Genomic DNA, 20,754 nt, shown 5'->3' with positions numbered 1-20,754 from the left:
GTGGCTTTTATAATGAATGATGTTAAAAAAGATGGTTTGATTATGACTGATCTGGTGAATCTGACACCTGTTGAATTGTATTTTTTCTGAGATTGATCTTGTGAGAGTTGAAGACCCTCTGATAAAGGCTATGTGCCTACACATATCAGCATAGTTTTCTGTGGTGTGAGTAGAATAAACATCTCAAATATGAGTACTTTTGTTCTCTTTCACCTGGAAATTTTTACCTGCTACCTGTTTTGGTTCTTTTTGCAATCGTTGGATTTTGGGTTTGGCCAAGTTCAAGCACAACTTTTAACTAGAGCCAAGACAGCACATGACTCCTGCTTTAGCGTATTTTTACTGACTCCCTGCATATTTTAGAACTGATTTTAAGATTTTACTCTTGACTTTTATTAGATCCTCTCAGAGGACTTTTAGTTGGTGCAGACTTGATATAAGACCAGAGGTGACAGCATTTGTGAGGACATCAGGTCAGCAGAATCAGCGTCTTCATTTAAATCTCTGCTTACAACAAACTTTTACTGGAGAGACTTTCCTGGTTTCACTTGACACTACTGATTATTTTTACTCACGGTGCCTGGTGGTGGGTTGCTGCTGATCTTGGCCCGCTGGAGCCTGTGCCCCAAGGGCTCTGGCAGCTGCCTTCCTCTGCCGCCCTTAGGGTGGGTCTGGGGTGGTCTTTGTGGTGGGGGGGGCTAGGGTTCGTGCTCCGGGGTTGCTGCTGATCGCCAGGGCATCTGGGCCACCCTAGTCTGCCTCTAGCCTCTGGAGAGGCGTGGTCACATTTGCACGATCACACTCATCTCTGCTCACTCCTCATTCCTCATCCTCTGCATGCTGACACAGTCATTGAGGTGTCCACTGGGTTTATACACTAATACACTTTGTGTGTGTTTCTGGTACTTTGATTGTTGTTGTCATACATGTTGTTATCTTGGTTATTTTGTTTTACAAACTCCTGATGATTGTCAGCTTAGTTTACCTAAAAGCTGGAGGAAATTCTCTGTTGTGTTTCTGTACAGGTGTAGCAGTTGGTTGTCTGGTGTTAGGTTGGATTAAAGGTTCATTGCTTCTTTCTACTGGATCTTTTTTCCACTTTCCTTTTTACTTCTGTTCATTATTCTCATTTTTATCTGTCCCCTTTGTCAGGTCCAGCAAGATTATGTTAAATAAATAAATATATTATCAAGAGGAGCCTTATAAAGCTCGCCTTGCAAAGCAAGTTATTTCAGCACAACACAGCAGCCAGACCATCATTCTGCTGCTACCATGCTTGACAGGACAAGTTAAAAAAAAAAAAAAGCATAATGACCATTGTCAGCCCAGATACAGCACTGGCCAGCTGTCTCATTAATGCACGTGCGCACACCGTGTACGTAATAAAAGACACGTTTATTTGATCAATATGTCTTGGACTGAAAGTTTTAATTAATCAATAAAAACTATTGTTTTGTCACATACCTTGCTCTGCAATCAGCTCTAGCGCGTCATATTCCAGTCAGGCGCTCCTCACAGTAACTGAGATGCACCAGTTGCTAAATACTGGTCAGAGGCATCCCCTGTGCCGGTTTCCACCTATCTTATTTACGCTGTTTGTTTCGGATTTTCGTCTTATATCCTGTCACATCTTAACCTCATCTGGCGTTCTTGAGGTTTTGCCAGTTGCGTTTACTGTCTTCATTTGAATACTGATGTACGCCTGTTATCAATTGCGCCAACATTCTTAGTTGATCTCCCGCAAATCACAAAAAGAAACAACAAGCGCGGTTTATTTGCGCGCGCAGGCAATTTGACGCTCTTTCTCGTGAATCTTAGTAAATCAGGTCCTTAAAACAGCTGAGAGCATCCAATTTAATTTGCACATGTATACAAAAGAAACTGTAATTGAAGTGGGATGAAGAAGGTCCAGTCTGAACACAGATGGGAGGTCAAGAATGAGCAGGTGGAAAGGGTCTGAAATAACAGCATATTAATGGGAAAATAAGTCAAATGACAGAAATAAACTTTCAAATGGGTTAATGAGGATGAAGTATGGATAAAAACATCTCTGTATAATAATACAGTGTAGAATAAGGACTTGGTCTCGTCTAATACAAGCAACATGACAGGCTCTGGGAGCCTCAGTGATGTGCAGACATGGACGTGGAAGATGTTGACCAGGGACAGGTGGAAAATAAATGAGAGGAAAAACAGACAATATATTTTTAAAAGATTATCATAAAAACAAGATAATATAAAACATTTATGAATCGATAATGCTTTGATTTATCTTTTTTTTTATAGTGAGAGACAGGAGCTTATCATGCAAATAAAGCTTGAAATGGAGGAACAGGATCTCTAAAAATTAAAAGAGTATCAGGTAAGGTATCACGGTTTTACGTGATAAGTTTTACTGTAAAAACGTGAAACGTATCACATTATAACATAATGCGTTTTTTGTGTGAAAACGTGGACTATAAACCTGTCTTTGTGTGGGGAAACTGTGCCTGCTATGATCAGAGAAATGTCTACTTTACTAAAAGGGCTCAAGTTGTACTTTATTGGAGAGATCTGGTGAAGCTTGGAGGACACTGCGGTGTTGTTGACACGTCTTTGTGTCGGCAACTTGTTTCTCCCCGTCCCAGCGGTGCATATAGCCTTTTCATTTTCATTTTTATTTTCAGAAGACAGTCATAATCACTGCTACATGTCATTAACCAAAAGCAGCGCACACACTTTACGGTAACTCCGACACACGCACGCACGGTCTCTCTGCGCGCAGGCAGCTGACGCCCCGTGTTGCTCAGAGTAGAACAGAGTAGAAGAATTAATCCTTGACTAAAATGTAGGTTTTTCCAATATTTCTAGGTCGCAACATTATATGCATACAGTATGTTCTTAGGATCAAACTTATCACGTTATGGCAGTTGCTGGGATGATGCTGCATTATGATGTAGAACAACATATAGAAGAACATTACATGCTGCATTCACTTGCACTTGAGCATTTGAGGATTTACCCAGAAAGTTTACAATAAAAAAATTGTTAGAATTTGATTTTAAATTCTTGGACTGTCGGAAAGTCGTATTTTATGGGAGGAACATGACCCCCACCACTCTGGCCCCATCCTTTCAGGAAAGTCGCATCTGCAGCCTGTAGCTCTATTGCAGATGTTTGCACGCCAGTCCTGTCTGTGTAAATACCCATTACACATGGTAAAGCTCTTAAAACAATGTTTTTATTTGCAGTTATTTTACAACACTAGTTCAAGTCTACATTATTGGGAAGAACAGAGGGGAAAAATAACAACATTGATGGTCCAGTCACCCCCTTCTCCATCATTATAAATCTATTCTTCAAGTATAACAGAAACAGTCAGAGGAACATATTTAAAAACAACAGCAGAACTCAAAGAGTCAAGACAGACGTACACAGAGGACTCGGTTCAGTTATTTACTCAGGTTTTAAAAAACTTTTCAGCCTGAATTAATTACAAAATACAGAAGGCGACACTTTTCCAGTAATTCGGATTTCTTTAGTTGCTTTGTTTAAATCTCAAATCAAATAAATTTAACCAGGATCGGCAGCCGGACAGGAGGGGCTAGACAGGGCTGTCATTGAGCTCAGCAAAGACAATCTTACAATCCATAATTATTAACACAACATAATAGGGACTTTACAATTACCTTACCAGTAAACATTGATAGATAGACATTTTTGTATATTATATTTTAAAATAATGGTTCTTTTTTTTTTTTTTTATGATTTTCTCTTTTGTGTGTGTGTGTGTGTGTGTGTGTGTGTGTGTGTGTGTGTGTGAGAGGGGGGGGGGGGGGGGGGGGGGCTTAGAACACATTAACAGAAAATCTGAGAGATGTGTGTGACTCTCTTTATCAAGTGCTAAAAGTTAGTGTGACTATCATGTTTCCTCAGACTGAATGAGGGTGAGACGCAGTAAATGCTGAGAAGGTGAGAATGTAAGTCCTGAAATGTTTATCAACATCTTCTTCGAAAATGGATGAAAACAGTTGTTTTTCATGTGCAGGCTGTTTATATTTAGAAAGGCTGTTTTAAATGGTATGCTTGTTCATACATGTGCCCCAGCTTTCCTTTCAGCCCCTGGGCCAAATGTAATTAAAAGCTTTTAAAATGTACTCACTGAAATAATTTTCTCATTATCAACGTAGCCTCTGCAGAAAGCAGCATATCGCTGCCCATTTAACTGGTAAATTACTGACTTTTAATTACACTGGGGACTATGTGGTTTGGGTTTATTTTCATTAATGTGCTGTTTTGTTGTTCACGCTGTGTAAAAGTGATTTCCTCCAAAGTGCCTCATTTATACACATTATCCTTGAAAACTGCTTGCAAAGTTGTTTGTATTGTCATATAATACTGAATACATCCATAATCACATTTTGAGTTGTTCTCTTTTTAATTTTTAAGACCTCGGGATTCAGCTTAACATGTCATCAGGACACTGGCCCTTTTAGCAAAGACATTCATTTCAGCTGCACCTGAGTGCAGAATTGTTCAGTAAAATATGTTTTTTCTTCCTTTTGATTTAAAAAGGGTGTACTTTGGAGTTATAGGCTGCAAAAGACGGTATGATAAGCTAAAAAATATATTATAGAGATGTTAGACCGACATCTGTACCATTCAGGGAGTTTGTTTTTTTTCTTTTTACTGACATGTACCCAGTTACTGCGATGGACTGGTGACCTTTCCAGGGTGTACCTGCCTCTCACCTACTAAATGCTGGGTTAGGCTCCAGCTTCCCCACGACCCTTAATGGACAAAGCGGTACAGATAATGAATGAATGAATGAATGTTCTCAGTTACTGGCGTAGAGCTGCGTTAATGGTTCCTAAAGATCTATCACAGTCACAGAGACATGCAGTAGGTGATGGCCGAGGCTCTGGCCTAGTTTACACTGGCCTCCAAGCAGTCATTATCTCAGTTAGACAACGTGTCCAGTCCCAGGGAGGCGGCATGCTGTTTGGCCCTCAGACGCAAGTTCTCGATGCTTGTGGTCTTGCTGCTGTGGCTGGTGAGGCCGCCTGCGGCTGATGCCTGCAACAGCGGACTGTTCCACACCTGCTGGGCGTGATGGGACAGGGACTGGTAATAGGACTGGCAGGGCAGCGAGCCCAGTGGAGCAGGGGGCATGTTGACATTCATTCCCAAGTAGGGAAGGGAGGAGGGAGCACCAAGGTCGAAGGCTGGGTAGTGCACCAGGTTGTTGGTGGCAGCCATGTGCTGGCGGAACTGCTCTTGCAGGCGGAACAGGCTGAGAGGGGAAGAAGAGTAAGAGTGGCTCTGGGAGAGAGGAGCACTGTTGGCCAGGCTGCTGCTGGAGCAGGAGGAGGGTGTCACTGATGGAGAGACCAAGGGAGAATCTGTAGGAAAAAAATCTGATCAGCTGGAGACTAAAATTCTCTGGTTTTTTCCCTAATAGAAATAGAAATTTCTTAATAGTAACATCTCTTTACCTGGTTTGGGGCTGAGTCTTTTGCAAACTGGGGAGGTGTCCCCAGGCGTTGGCGCCCTCTCACACTTCATCTCTTCTGTTTGAGGTTTACTCTCATCTTCCTTATCTGTGACATTATCCTCCGTTGCCGACTCGCTGCCCGAATGCTCCGCTGAGGTAACGTTTAGCTCCATGTCCAGAAGAACAGGACGAACTGCAGGACCCTCTGTCTCCAACGAAGAGGAGGAGGAGGAGGAGGAGGAGGAAGGAGGGACCTGGGTATCAGGGAGGATGGTGGCTGAGGGAGGTACATCCTCCTTCTCACTCGTTCCTTCTCCCGACACCTCCTTCTGCTTCTGAAGCTGCTCCTTCTGGAGGCTGCGCTGCTTCTTGCGGAACTTTGCTCTGCGGTTTTTGAACCAAACCTGGAGGCAGAAAAGAAAACCAAAAGATTTAGAAAAGCTAAATCTGGGATGAGCAACAGTATGCCAACAAGAAGGCTTTAGTGAGAGTTATATTTGACACATTTTACATCATTTACAAGATTAAGATAAATAATTCAGATTTTCCTTTTTGCAGGTACATATTTTTGTTATGACTAATAATTTCTGAAAACTTGAACTCTTTCAGATTAACTGTTTTAATTAAAATATTATTTCTCCTTTTGCATCATCCTGTTATATATTTTGTTTAATATTCTGAAATAATAATAAACTTGAACATCATAAAGCTCATGCAGAGTCGAACAGTAGGGCGATATTAATCAAATAGTTTATTTAATGTAAAAACGCCTTATAATTACTCTTAAACAGAAATGTTCATCTTCCATCTTACCTGCACTCGGGCCTCGGGGAGGTTGGTGCACATGGCGAGGCGCTCCCTCATCACCACGTCCGGATAGTGGGTCTTCTGGAAGGTCTTCTCCAGCGCTTCCAGCTGCTGTGCGGTGAAGGCCGTGCGGCTCCGGCGCTGTTTGCGGTGCTGGGAGCCGTAGCGAGCCTCTAAGATGATGTCTTGAAATGCGCAGCCGTTGGAAGAGAAAACAAAAACAGGGCGAGTTTTATTTTACTGGGCACGAGCTGTGGGGCACCTGATGTGCTGTCATATGATGCAGTCAGGTTTTAGCTTACTTAATGTCGTCAATTTAAATATGCTGCTGATAGAACAACACTGTTTATTAACAGAATCTGCGAGCATGCACTCAATTACCAGCAAGTCGTTCGGCCAGCGTGAGCGCGTGCACTGATGGCCGGTAGTCTGGCGCGTGCTGCGCCTGTTGAGCGGCCTGCTGGTGCAGGTTGTACATGGCGCTGAGGGAGTTCATGGCGTGCAGAGAGTAGCCGTTCACCCCGTAGTGCTGCATGATGAGAGGTCGCTGCCTGCGGAGCGCAACAGACGGTGGTTTTCACATGGAGCGCCAGAGAGAGCGCGCGCAACTGCAAACCTTCAAAACATATGCCAGGTCCAGTGACTTTTCCCCCCTCTTTTTTCCATAACACTTATTAGCAAATGAATTAATCCAGCGCGCGCTCCAGGGACCAACAGATTTTAATGTGGGCATTCAAGACTAAAGTGTTATCCATTAACATCCAATTATCGCTTTGTTCAATCCATTAATTATACAAAAGAGTTTTAATTGGTGTAATTATCAGTTGTTCCTGTAATGAACCGTGACAGATGCCTCATTCATAAATTTATTCACGTCGCTTCTCCTAAAAGAGACGCTTTGACAGATCCGACACGTCTTGGAAAACGAAAAATGCTAGCTGATTTATTTATATACACACTATGAACTTTATTGGATTATTAAAGATAAATGTTGATTTTTGGCAAGTCTTAGTGGTTAAAAACCCAACAGTAGAGCTATTTTTCATTTTTATTCAGTTTTGATTGGTTATTTTTTTCATCTTTAGATATCTTAAAATTTAAGTGAATTCTGAGAGTTTCTTTAGTTATTCCTGTGCCGTTAGAGGCCTAAAAAGCTACAGCTTTACAACACAAACATAAAAACTTTCTTGGAGCAAAAAAAATCTAGCAATTTCATAAAACGCTATTTTAGACTTCTTCCGAGATTTTCATAGATGAAACGCTGGAGGACATGATTAGATATGTATTAGTAGCCAAGGAGGCTGACAGGAGGGGATATCTCGGAGGTCCAAACAGTTATTATAACTATTACAAAGGGACCACAGGGAGAAGATATAAATCTTTCTGCTGTATGACAGCCGTGTGTCTTGGGAAAATTCCAGGTTTAAACCAGTTCCTCACTTTGAATTATTTATTTTCTTTAGACTTGATCATTTCATTAGATCAGTTTATGTGGATTGTTTTTCTGGAAGTAGTTTCGGAATGTATGATCAATTTTAACAAATTGATACCGCAGGATAAATAAATGTTCAAATAACAAAGAAGACATTAAATAAAATTTAATTAAATAAATAAATTAATTAGTTTAAATAAAATAAGCAAGGAGATAACTTGTTCTGTCTTTTATATTTCATAGATCTGACTTCAGTCAGTTCAGTATTACACACATGTGGGACGTTCTGTACATTTAAAACGACGTTTAGCTGTTGAAAAGTTACTCTGAGTAAAAATGAAATATTGTATTTTTCATTTACCATACCTGCAATTAAATGGTTTGGGATTTTATCGATCCATGTGGTTTATACGTTTTAATACACATGTAATTGATAAACTGAGGGTAAATATTGTTGAAAACTAACTTAGTTTTCTCAATAAATTTCAGGTTGTTCATAATTTGTTTTAAAAAGTTACATCTGGTAATGTACTTGTATTTCTTTGCACTAAAACAAAGAGAACATGTTGTTATTATTATGTTATTAAGTTAGTTATTATGCTGTTATTTTACTGGCCTGGCCCACTTGAGATTAAATTGCGCTGTTTGTGTGTTTAAAGGAACAGTGCAATAATAATAATAATAATAATAATAACAACAACTACAACAACAACAATACTACTACTACTACTACTACTACTAATAATAATAATAATAATAATAATAATAATAATCATCATCATCATCATCATTTGTATTTTCTTCTGTCTATTTCTTGCAGATTCAGTGTGCCTGCGTGCACGCGTGTGTGCGCGTGATGCCCGCAGTGCCCATTCCCAGCCTATTAAGTGGCTGCGGCGGCTGATGAATGTGATCAGAGGGCAGTGGGGAATAGTTTAATTCGCCGGGACAGAAGGTGCTTCGCTAAACATTTACTTTACTCCCCTAAGTATTTGAGTTGAATGGGCCTCACCCCCTCTCTCTCCACCCCTCCACCCTCCCTCTTCCTCTCTGGCGGCCTCTTATCCCCCCGCCCTGGGGCAACGTTTTGGCTGAGATGTATGGCTTCTCCGCGGGTAAAAATATGCATGTTGATCCCCATTTGGCTCCCCGTCTAATGGAAGTGCAAATAGGTTTCGACTGCGAGGCCCACCATTTATCATCAAGGCTGACACGGACGGACGTACAGTGGGACTCGATGGTTATAGCTCGGCGTTTGGAGATGTCGCGTGCGCATGTGCTGGTGCTTTAACTCCAGTAAAAGGCCAGCATTTTCTTTTCTGGACATTTTTTTTCTTTCTTACAGTAAATGTTATTTAAGCTGGATCAAATCCAACAATTTTATTTATTTATTTATTTTTTTGTTTACACCCTCCTGATTTTCAGTTATTGATTTTAATGACAGGAACATTTCCGGATCTATTTGCCGTATTTTGCAGCTTTAAACCTGACCTATCATCATTCCCAGCTTTGGTGTCTTTCGGTCCAAATGTAATTCCTCCCAGCAGCTCAAACTGAGGCTGTCAGCGCTGTTATTGTCATTCATAAGCTCTCCGTGCTCCAGGCGCTGGGCCCTCCTGGCTGTCCCTCTCACTGCTTCGATTATCAAACCGTCATTATGTAAATTGGCATGTACAGTGTAAACTCTTTGATCCGACCAAATTAGGAAAAATGTTATTTGTAAATAGCCTTCAGGCGCACACGTCGTCCTGACAATCTGCTCTTTAGCTGTGTCACCGGTGTAAAAAGCGTCTGAAGGTGAGACATGTTTGATTTTACATTTATATGGAGGCAGTTTGTTACACAGAGGCCAGATTTAATTGACAGGTGCTTAAACCAATATTAATCAAATAATTTAGATTTAATCACTCTTTTTTTTTTTTAGCAAAGAGAGACGAGATAAAAAGATAAATATAAAAATGATTAAAACGTCTGAGAAAAGACCAGCTTTATTTTTACTGCAAGGGAACGCTGTTATTTTGGAGGTAGTATATGTCAATTTTGGGGAGTTAAAGTAATTCCAAAACAAACGTTTTAGTTCATTTAATTCAATGTTTCTTTAATAGCTGATATAAATATGATTTTATGTTTTGGTTGTTCAAGTACATTATGAAGATTTATGGGGGAAATGGGAGGTTTATTCTTTAAACAATAATTTACATCATAAATCAAAGGAACATTTTTTTAAGCTTCCTTCCAAACTTTAGAATTAAATGGACGATGTTTAGTTTTTGTGGTCCAACCAGAGAGTAATCAAACAAACACACACACAAAAAAAGAAAAGAAAAAAAAAATCACAAACAATAAAATATTTTGCAAAACCATTTAAAAACTATTCTAATATTTTATCTCTCTTTCCGTTTTACCTTTTGGTGTCGACGGTCCGTCTCCTCCAACTCCGACCAGACTAAAATCCAAGCTCGTGAACTTCTGGCTTCACGTTTCCTGCTTTTTCTTCTGTTTTGTGTCCCACAAGTCAGGGAAGAGTAACAGTCCAGCAGTCTGTTGCATCGGCTTCAACTCCGCTCGCGCTGCTCCTTCATCCACGTCTCGCGCACCAAGTCGGGAAGCCGCCATCCGCTGGTGAGCGAGCTCCCCGCGGAGGGATTTTTAAGGAGAGCCTCGCGGGGAGTTATCCGGACTTCCTATTGGTTCCCTGAGCTGTCAGTCGAGTTAGATAGAGCAGCTGATCGGCGCTGACGTGTTCAGTTATTTTGGAAAATGATGAATTCAGCACATTATGTTTATGTTAATCTCCATGTCTGTGTCTGATAAACATGTTCAGCTTTTAATAATCTAAATTTAGATAAATATTTACTCTTGTTGCAGCGCAGGCCAAATAAATCAAATTTCTCATCACTTTGGTTCAAGCACAAACTCAACAGATGATGAATTCATGTGGTTTTTAATGTTTGAGACTAAAACTAAAGTACATTGCCGCCCGTGATATTTTCATCTATCATTTTTTGTCTGCGCTTGAATGTGATGGATCTTGTGTTTTAGTGTAGAAAATCCACAATATTACAGTTTGTTTTTGAGCTTTCCCAGAGAGACTTTTGATGGCCAATAGATGCCTGGGTGCTGCCTTTAGACTCTCCCTCCCGGCCCGGAAGGATTTTTGGATGGGATAGGGAAGACAAGACGCCATCTCAGCCTCCAAAAACCCCTGTCTCGAAATGACTGCGGGTAAGAGGATTAGGGCAATAATGCCCTTCTCTTCTTGAAGGGTTTTTAGAGAAGATTTCTTCTCCCGGAGAAAAACCGTTTAGGTAGAGAATTAAGGGCAGCACAGTAGCCTTTTAATGTAAAGCTTGCATATTTTGTTGATATGCTTGGCCCTGTCTTTCTTTCTTTCTTTCTTTCTTTCTTTCTTTCTTTCTTTCTCTCTTTCTGTTTCTCAGCCTAACACAAGTCTGAACTGTAGACAAAACATTTAATAAAGAAAATATGTAAATTGGTGACGCGCACAGGTGCGTCATTAAGCAGCGGTTTGTGGTTTCATATAAAGATTTCTACTACTGAGACAGTAGAATAAATGGAGGCTAGTGATGTTTTAAAGATAAATATGTTATTTCAGTAAGTAATAGACCTTCTGTGTGAACTGGTGTTAGGAGAGAAACATCATTTAAAACTGAAATATTTAAAATGAGCCAAATAGTGAAGGAGTTTAAAAGCTGTAATTTGAAGAAGATATTGGTCACGTTACATTCAAAACGAGTCTAAAACTAAATGATAGAAGCAATTAATGAATAAATAAGCAATATGATAAAATTATATAAACTCCTTTTTAGAAAGTAGGCTATTATATTTGTGTTGTTCTTATTAAGCCCATTTGAATAAATCTGATTTATTTATTTATACATACATATCTTTTTCATATATAGCCTATATATATATATATATATATATATATATATATATATATATATATATATATATATATATATATATATATATAATGGTAAATATATTGTCAACTGCCCCCCCAACTTTAACTTTTTTCCACTATGTGTTCTCCTCTGAGAAGCTCGTGCGTGTCTGTCACCTCGCGCTGGGCTCCTATCACGCGGGTTTTTTTCGAGGTCTGAGAAAGAAAGAGGATTAACTTGTGAACCAATGGAAATGAGAACTTAAACGGGAGGTAAATCTGGCCACTGTCTCTTTGTGAGGACCGTCTCTAAAGCAATTAAAGCGAGAAAGAGTTTCTTCTCAGCGCCTTTCCACCTAAAGCTCCTGAGAGCGACTAGAGCTGTCCAGCGCATCTGATGGGTTTAAACGCCACAAAGCAGCTCCCTTTTCGTTGTACACAACCATCCAATGCTGAAGGCAACGTGGAAAAACACAAGTAAAGAAAAAAATCATAAAGATTTCACCTTAAAAAAAAAAAAAACAAAAAAAAAACAACAACAACAAAAAAACACACAACAAACCAATGTGTACATTTACATTTCCTTTACGCAAATGGATCAGTAACATTTCCACATCTTTGCTAATTTCCTCTCTTTCTGCTGAAAAACATTCATATTTTTTGTGTGATTGATACCTGAACTAGACCTCTTGTTTCAGCATTTCTTGATAAACAAAATCATCTTTAATGCGCTAAATGCCTAATTAATATTCTTAATGATGTTTCTGCAACTTCATGAATACATTAGGTCCGCCGTCCAGCAAGCCTCAGCCTTCCCTGCACCATTCAAGGGTATTTCAGCATCTGTTCATCCCACAGCAATTAATCATTTTGATGTGTGGTTTAAAATCGACTTCTTGCAGGGGACCTTTTTGACAAGAATAACAAAGCAATTTGCCAGAACCCACCTCTTAGACACCTTATTAGCTGCACTTCCACAGTAAGATCGGCTCTCCTGCTTATTTTCTTAATATATATATATATATATATATATATATATATATATATATATATATATATATATATATGAATTTTAAGACACTGAAACAATGTGTTTCTTGTCAGCACCACACCTCTGTTTCCTCCTGAAATCCCTTTTATTGGTGACAAGATCTCAGAAGCTCAATTGCAAATCCTTCTAAAAGTTTTCAACCTGTCAGTTTCTTCTAAAAACGGCCTAATTCCTCCTCATTTTCTCTCCCTCCATCCCCTTCTCTCTTTTTTTCCCTTGTCTCAATCCCTCTGTCTCATTTCTTTCCCTTGCCTTCTCTCCTCTCTGGCCCGGATCCCTCTGCACAAGGGGCCCCATTGTATAGTCTTAATCCAGAGGCAACACAGCTTTAGGGACATGCAGGGATAAAAGGCCCATCAAGCCCACAACTTTATGGGGGCAAATCTCTCCCTAATCCTTCGCTTTATCTAAACAAAAGCCCCCCTGCCTTAATCCACCTATGTGTTGAAAAAAAAAGAGGAAAAACTGGAGAGAGTGGCAAAGAATAGGAGAGGAGGGAAAAGAAAAAACAAGAGATTGTTGGAAGAAAAAAAATCTCACACTCTGGGACTGAACTAGGGAAGATCATTCAGGGGGGGTCAAAGTTTCCTAAAAGAGGTAAATAACATTGACATGATCCTACCTGCAGGGAGGCTGATGTATCTTCATGTGCACCAATTAACCCATTTCATGGTTTACCACATGAATATCTGGAATGGATGGAATTCTTTAGGTTGTCATCTAAAATAAACAAGGTGTGTTAATTCTAAGGTTATTGCATGAAACATTTGATAAAACACGAGCTTTTCTACACTGAGTAAAGAGTAAAGTGAAGATAGAACCAAAATTAAACTTACATTATATGCCTGCATGGGAGAAATTAAACTTTAGGTTGAAATAGACTTACTAACTTATACAGATAAAATTTGGTAAATAGTGATTTTAGTGAACCAGGACTGTAGAACAATGTGAGAGTTTTATTTGTGTCATATGGTGGAAAAGCAGTTAAAGCAGTTGAAATATTTTAAAATCCATATGAAAAATAATTTCTTATCTGAAAAACACAAACTTATAATTTAATTTGTTTTCTCTTAGAACTGAAATATGTGTCAGACACACATCTGACAAAGTGACCATATTTCAGAAAAAATAATAAGGTTAATATTCATGTTTTTGGTGTTTAGTGACTTCAGAGAATGCATTCCCAGTGACAAAATTGTTGTATCTGTGAATAAATTTTTCTCATCTGCTGTTTTCCCCTTTCTGCAGGATAACACCATGACTGGACTGATAATGATGTCATTGATCACCTGCAGCAACAAAATAATCTATAACATTAATATTTGCACTAAAATACGTTTTCAATCTTGTTTTGTGAACATTAGGATTTAAACGTTAAAATATTGCCTATTTGAAACCCTGATAAGTTTTTAAGGGATTGGGAAGGGAAGTTTTGACTGCAAAATGCACATCCGGGACTTTTTGTGTGTTTAACAGAATGAAAATAAGCTTGTGGTTAATGTGTCAGTACATGTTTCTGTGTCAGGAGTCCCAGGATGGGATGTTAATATTGGAAAATCCCTGCTTCAAAATGTCCCCTATTCATTCATTCATTCATTCATTCATTCATTCATTCATTCATTCATTCATTCATTTTCTCAGTACAGTGACATTTATAATGTACATTCTTGGAGGCGTCATTGCCCTTCAGTGTCCCGATGCGGAGAAACTAAAAAAAAGTTTGAAACTGTGAAAATTATGAATCTGTAATCAGTGATTCTTTCCGATCCGATACTTAGTATCGGGGATACTTAGTATCGGGGATACTGAGCCGATATTGATACTTTGTACAGAAACTTCATGTGTGTCACACTTTCAAAGCAACGTACGCTGAGGGGAAAGGAAGTGGTAGTTACTTTTTTATAGAATACTTTGAGACTCAGATGGAATTTACCAGTAAAATGATTAAATAAATATCTAAATACGACAATAATTGCATGTTTGTCGGCACCTGAATATTAAAATATTTTGTTAACCATCAGTCTAAACAAATGAGAGGGATTAGTGTTTTCATCTTTCAATCCTTTTAAATATTTTTCTTCTGCATTTTTATTTTTAAAAACTCTACAGTGGCTGTTTGACTGAATATTTAATGACAGCAGCCTCTGTAGCATCCTTACCAACTAAATCTAGGCCTTATAAATTGATGTGAGCTGATCTCGGGGACACACTTCACTCCAAACTGAACTCATACAGAAATTTAACACCAGCTACATTATAAACATTTGGGTTCCCCTTACGTTAAAAAGCACGAGGAGTTTGAATGGCAGCAATAACAAACACTGACAAATGCTTATAAAATGCAACCAATCTGCAAAAGAAAGCCCTAAAAAGATTGTTAATTGAAGCGACCCACAAGTGTTAATTGCATCATGTTATTCTTAACAATTATAAAACCAAAGAACATTTTAGAAGCACGTGGACACGTCAAACATGGAGGAGCTTAGAAGACGACCACTCTGTCACCTCATCTGACACAACAAAACAAGAGTCATGTGTGATCCAGCCTACTTTTCTCAGGATCTTCCTTCAATTAAAGAAATGGGTGCACGAAGCTGAATTTTAACAGCAATCACTAAGCAAAATCTCCTCTTTATGGCCAGAATCCTTTCACTTCCGCTCAAACATATGTCTTTACTACAGAAAATCCCCCTGTATCAGCTCCACTTTGGACAGACCCTAACGTGGAACAGGATTTGGCAGGCTGAGAGCCTGCTGAGTTAGAGTCCGACCTCTTACAAATAGGTGATGAGCTAGAGGGATACCTACAGCTTAAAGGATATATATTGTCATTAAAGTGATTTTTTTTCACTCTCAGTTTCCTTTTTAACATAATTCATTCATGATTCTTTCTTAAGAGTTGTCAAAAGCAAAAATGTCTCTTATGTCTTGCCATTTGCAGCATATCACTCATCATTTTGTCTTTGTTAACACCCTCAATTACCTTCTCTCTGGCTCCCTTCCCTCCTAATAGAGCCAGAAGAGAGCTAATGAAGCAAATAGTTGGAACAATTTAGTCATTAGAGACAATTAAGACAATCCAATGCAATCTAAATCAGACCAGTAGACAAGGAGAAAAGATCCACAGAGAAGACACCCATACTGAGCATCATTCTCTGCAAAGTCAGCCAGTGTAGAGAAAGTGCTTTAGACTGGATTGAAGGAATTTTCCCTCTGGTGGTATCACTAGTAATACTTGAACCATTATAAGGCTGGTTGAAGGCGTCTTTGATTCCTTCACGCAGGGATTACACCTGGCCTCAGGAGGAGGAAAATGTTTCCTGAAGAGACAAACAGAGGAGACACAAGGCAGCCATGATGCATTCTACAACAATAAAGTATAAATCCTCTTCTTCACAGCGTATTACAGGAATGAACATAAGGGATTGTGTCATTGTTGGCCTATAATCTGGCTTTAAACTCCTTGTTTTACAAATGGACCTCTTTAAAAAGCTTTTTCTTTTTCCACAGATCTTTTTTCCCTCTTTCACTTCATCCTGTATTAACCTACTGTTTTCTCAGCATTTTTAAAATTTTTTGTTCGCTTGCGTGTCATATTTAGGGTCGAGCATTACAACAATTTCTATTTGTAGCATCTGTGAGGCAGTCGTGTAATGTATAAAAATATGATGTAATGACACACAAAGTATGTAAATCTGCTCACTTTATCAGTTTTATTGAATGCAGAGTGCATTTCTTTCTCATTAGTTTGTAAAAAATAGTGTGTCACAAAAATAGACCCTTTAAATAGCAATATACAGTACATGCTTAGATACTGTAATTTTCCAAATGCCTTTCCAAGTGTCCTTGCCCTCAAAAGCTAAGGGTAATATCCTATCCTGCTTTGGAAATGGACCTGGTGGTGTGTTTTTTTCTGTTCGTTGAACAGGCAGCCTGCATGAAATAACTTATTACTGTCCCCAGTGCTATCTTTACTAAGCATGAGAAGAGCATTTCTGTCTGAACTAATAAAATCAAGAAATGATCCAAATGTATTGATCGATAACTGGATAAAAATCTGCATCACCCTATTTTTTTTTTTTTTTTTTTTTTTTTAATTATTCCTGGTATCAGTTTGAAATTTTCTTTCCATTATGTTAATGACTGATACTGTTTATTTAACTTTTTTTTAATTTAAGTCCTTCAAATTAATTTATTTAACCAGGAAAAACCTCATTGAGATCAAGAATCTCCTTTACAAGAGTGTCCTGGCCAAGACAGCAGCAAACCAAGTTAGAAGCCAATCAAAACCACCAATAAAATTACATATAAAATTACAAATATACATCAACAACATTTACAGTTACAAAATAATATTATTAAAAACATTTACAACCTAAAGACGCATCATTTAATGCCCTCAACTTACTTTTAAAAAGGTGTAAGGAGACCGGTTCCCCAAGAGATAGCTTATCCTGCAGCAAATTCCAAGCTGTTGGAGCAGCATATCTAAAACTTCTTTTTCCCATTTAAAGTCTGACTTTGGGAATAGAAAGCAAAATTACATCCTGAGTCACAGAACGAAGATTGTGGCTACTGTTTCCTTTGGGTTGGATAGCATTACATAAGTATGAGGAAAGCAGATTTAATACTGCCTTATAAATCAAAATGTGCCAATGATTTTGTCTACGAATAGACAACGAGGGCCAGCCAACTCTTTCACACAAAATACAATGATGAATTAGAGCTTTGAGATTAGTTATAAACTTCAATGCTCCATGATAAACAACATCCAGTGACTCAAGACATTGCAAGGATGCATGCATATATAAAACATCACCATAGTCAATCAGAGACCTAAAAGTAGCATCAACAAGTCTCCTTTTAGCAGCAAAAGAGAAACAAGGCTTATTTCTGAAATAGAAACCGAGATGCAGCTTCAAATTTTTAACAAGTTGTTCGGCATGATAGTTGAAAGACAAGGTATCATCAATTAAGAACCCAAGATATTTAAATGATGAGACAGGCTCAGTCACATCACCCAAGGATGCCATAATAGAAAGCAGGCTCAGTGCTTTTGCTTTGAGTTTAAAAACAGCACAAGTTTTGTTTTATTTGAATTTAAGGTCAATTTTAATTCACAGAGAGTAACCTGAACAGCATCAAAAGCCACTTGCAAATAACTAAGAGCCTGAATGAGTGATGGAGCAGAGCAATAAATAACAGTATCATCCGCATATAAATGAAAGTTGGCATTAGGAATATTAGGGATATTACGGCCAATACAATTAATATACAGTGTAAATAATAGAGGCCCCAAGAATGAACCCTAAGGCACACCATTTTTCACTTCACATACCCAGAGGACAAACATTCAACCTGAACACATTATGATCTCTTTGTTAAATAGTTGTTAAACCAGCTGATAGACTGGTCAGACATACCAATACTGTGCAGCCTTTCTTTTAAAATGACATGATCAATGGTATCAAAGGCCTTTGACAGGTCAATAAAAAGAGCTGCACAGTGTTCTTTAATATCCAAAATATTAATAAAATCTCTGACAACCTTTAAGGCTTTTTCTAAAACCAGATTGGTAATCAGATAAAATATTGTTATTTGCAAGAAATTCTTTAAGCTGATCTGCCACAAGAGACTCAAGGATCTTAGCCAGCACAGAAAGCTTTAAAATAGGCCTATAATTATTTAAAAGTGTAGGATCTCCACCTTTTAACAAGGGAAGAACAAAAGCAGATTTCCAAATAAGAGGAATTTCATTTGTAACCAAAGTAAGGTTAAAAAGTTAAGTTATCTGTGCAGCAATAAAATCAGCAGCTACTTTCAAAAAGCAAGGTTCTAAATTGTCTGGACCAGCGGATTTCTTAATATCCAGACGTCTGAGGGCTTTATGCACCTCAGTAGAAGTAAAAAACCTAAAGTTAAAACCTTAAGGGACAGTTACCTGATGTCCAGAGCAGTTTGAAGAATTTAACTACACCTTACCTTCAGTGTCAAACAATGAACCAGAATAATAAAATGTTCATTAAATAAATTGAGCATTGAGGCTTTATCAGTGACCTTTTTTGAGTCCTTGACAATACACACAGGAAGCTCTGGTCTTTTGTTGCCTCCTGACAAAGATTTTATTGTATTTCAAAACAACCTTGGATTGTTAAGAATGTCAGAAGTTTTGGTAAGAAAATGCTCACCTTTGGCCTATTTAATTGCAACCGTGCAAGAATTTTGAATCTAAAGTGCAGCCAATCTGAATCCAGGCCAGAACCCCTTTCCTTTGCCCAAGCCACATCCTGCTCATGCAATAGACCAGATAACTCAGGACTAAACCATGGAGTATCACAACCTTTAACCCTATGTTTACTGAAAGAAGCATGTTTATTGACAACACCAATAAAACTATCAGAAAAATATTTCCAGGTGCTCTCAACATCCTTAATGACATTTTCTCCCAATCAAAAGCATAGAAATCATGAAAAAAAACCTTGTTTCAAAAAGCTCTTCACGTTTTACGATGATGCATGGTTTTGTTTTGGGAATTTTAGTACTTCTCATTGTTGCAATGACACAGCGAACACTGATGTTGTTTTCAAAAACTGCAGCTGAGGAGTATCTATGGGAACAGTAGGTAAAATGAGGTCAGTTAAAATGGATTTATCAGGACTCTTCAAGTTAGGTCGAGTTGGCTTATCAATAATCTGAAAAAGATTCAACGACTCACACTGAGCTTTAAGATTATCGGACACTGGATCTAGCCAGTTCCAATTTAAATCACCAATTAACATAAGCTCCCTATATTTTAGCTCTGATATAACATTGAATAATAGTGCATCGCTAACTGCTGAAGGTGGCCTATAACAGCCAACAACTATGATATGTAGCCTTTTGGAAACTTCCAGATCCAGGGCCAGAATTTCAAATTGTTTGCTTAACTTGATTTTTTTTGGGGGGGGGGGACAAATATGGCAATACCCCCACCCCTGTGAGGGCGGTCAGTCGTGTATACATTCTAACCATCAATAGTTGTCATGCAATAAAATAAACTATGTGATATAGCAGTTTCTAACATATTTATCAGTTAAGAACACCAAACGCACCAAAAGCAAAGAAGACTCCAATACAACAAGGTAAATACACGTACACACACACACGCACGCACACACACACACACACACACACACACACACACACACACACACACACACACACACACACACACACACACACATATATATATATATATAGAGAGAGAGAGGGGGGGGGGGCATTGCACTCCCAGAGGGCAGAATAACAGATGTTGAGGAGAGCTACAAGTACCTTGCCATTTCACAGGCAAAATGGCAACCATGAAGAAGCCACAAGGAACGCTGCAACAGTCAATTATCCGCAACAAGATGAAACATCAAAGCTCCGTTGGAGAAATGACACCTGTAATTTAGTCATTGGAAGCCATCAGGAAGATGGCACTAAGATATGAAGCACTGAGTGAATGGCTCAGGCAATGGAACCTGGAGGAGAATGAAATGAAGGAACCATTATGGGAGGACAAGCCCCTGCATGGAATATACCACCGACAGATGGCTGACGTGGCGGATATGAACAAGTCCTACCAATGGCTAGAGAGGGCTAGACTCAAGGACAGCACAGAAGAGCTAATCATAGCAGCACAGGAGCAAGCCTTGAGTACCAGGACAGTCGAGGCTCAGATCTACCACACCAGGCAGGATCCCAGGTGCAGGCTGTACAAAGAAGCCTCTGAAACAATCCAGCACCTCACAGCAGGGAGGAAAATGCTGGCAGGCAAAGAATACATGAAACACTATAACCAAATAGCTGGCATAGTGTACAGAAAGGTCTGTGCCAAATATGGATTGGAGACCCTTAGGTCACAATGGAAAACACTTCTCAAGGTGATGGAGAATGAAAGGGCTAAGATCCTGTGGAACTTCCAGATACAGATCAATAAAATGGTGGTGGCCAACCAACCGGACATTGTGATCATGGATAAGCAGCAAAGGAAAGCCCTAGTAGTCAATGTAGCCAACCCCAAAGATGGAAATATCAGGAAAAAGGAACACAAGAAACTGGAG

The 20,754-nt window shown here is 38.8% G+C and overlaps 1 protein-coding gene across 1 annotated transcript; it reads right to left on the bottom strand.

The window, feature by feature from the left end:
* Positions 1-4,735: 4,735 nt before the first annotated feature.
* Positions 4,736-10,320, bottom strand: dmbx1a (diencephalon/mesencephalon homeobox 1a). The gene is made up of 5 exons (XM_041992873.1): positions 10,118-10,320; positions 6,662-6,831; positions 6,287-6,465; positions 5,475-5,877; positions 4,736-5,381 (listed from the first exon to the last, which is right to left on the bottom strand). Exons 2-5 carry the CDS (start codon positions 6,813-6,815, stop codon positions 4,939-4,941), a joined length of 1,179 nt encoding a protein of 392 aa, XP_041848807.1. The 5' UTR covers positions 6,816-6,831; positions 10,118-10,320; the 3' UTR covers positions 4,736-4,938.
* Positions 10,321-20,754: the final 10,434 nt, after the last annotated feature.

Source organism: Melanotaenia boesemani, chromosome 8 (assembly GCF_017639745.1).
Source record: "Melanotaenia boesemani isolate fMelBoe1 chromosome 8, fMelBoe1.pri, whole genome shotgun sequence".
Taxonomy (NCBI): domain Eukaryota; kingdom Metazoa; phylum Chordata; class Actinopteri; order Atheriniformes; family Melanotaeniidae; genus Melanotaenia; species Melanotaenia boesemani.
The sequence above is the reverse complement of the archived record's forward strand: the minus strand, read 5'-3'. Positions and strand labels throughout refer to the sequence as shown.

Excerpts from the sequence above, each read along its gene's own strand:
- dmbx1a (XM_041992873.1), bottom strand. The coding sequence starts at position 6,815 with ATGCAGCACTACGGGGTGAACGGCTACTCTCTGCACGCCATGAACTCC. Across the intron at positions 6,466-6,661 it reads GCTGGCCGAACGACTTGCTG|ACATCATCTTAGAGGCTCGC; the intron begins GTAATTGAGTGC and ends GCGCATTTCAAG. Across the intron at positions 5,878-6,286 it reads TCCCCGAGGCCCGAGTGCAG|GTTTGGTTCAAAAACCGCAG; the intron begins GTAAGATGGAAG and ends TTCTGCCTCCAG.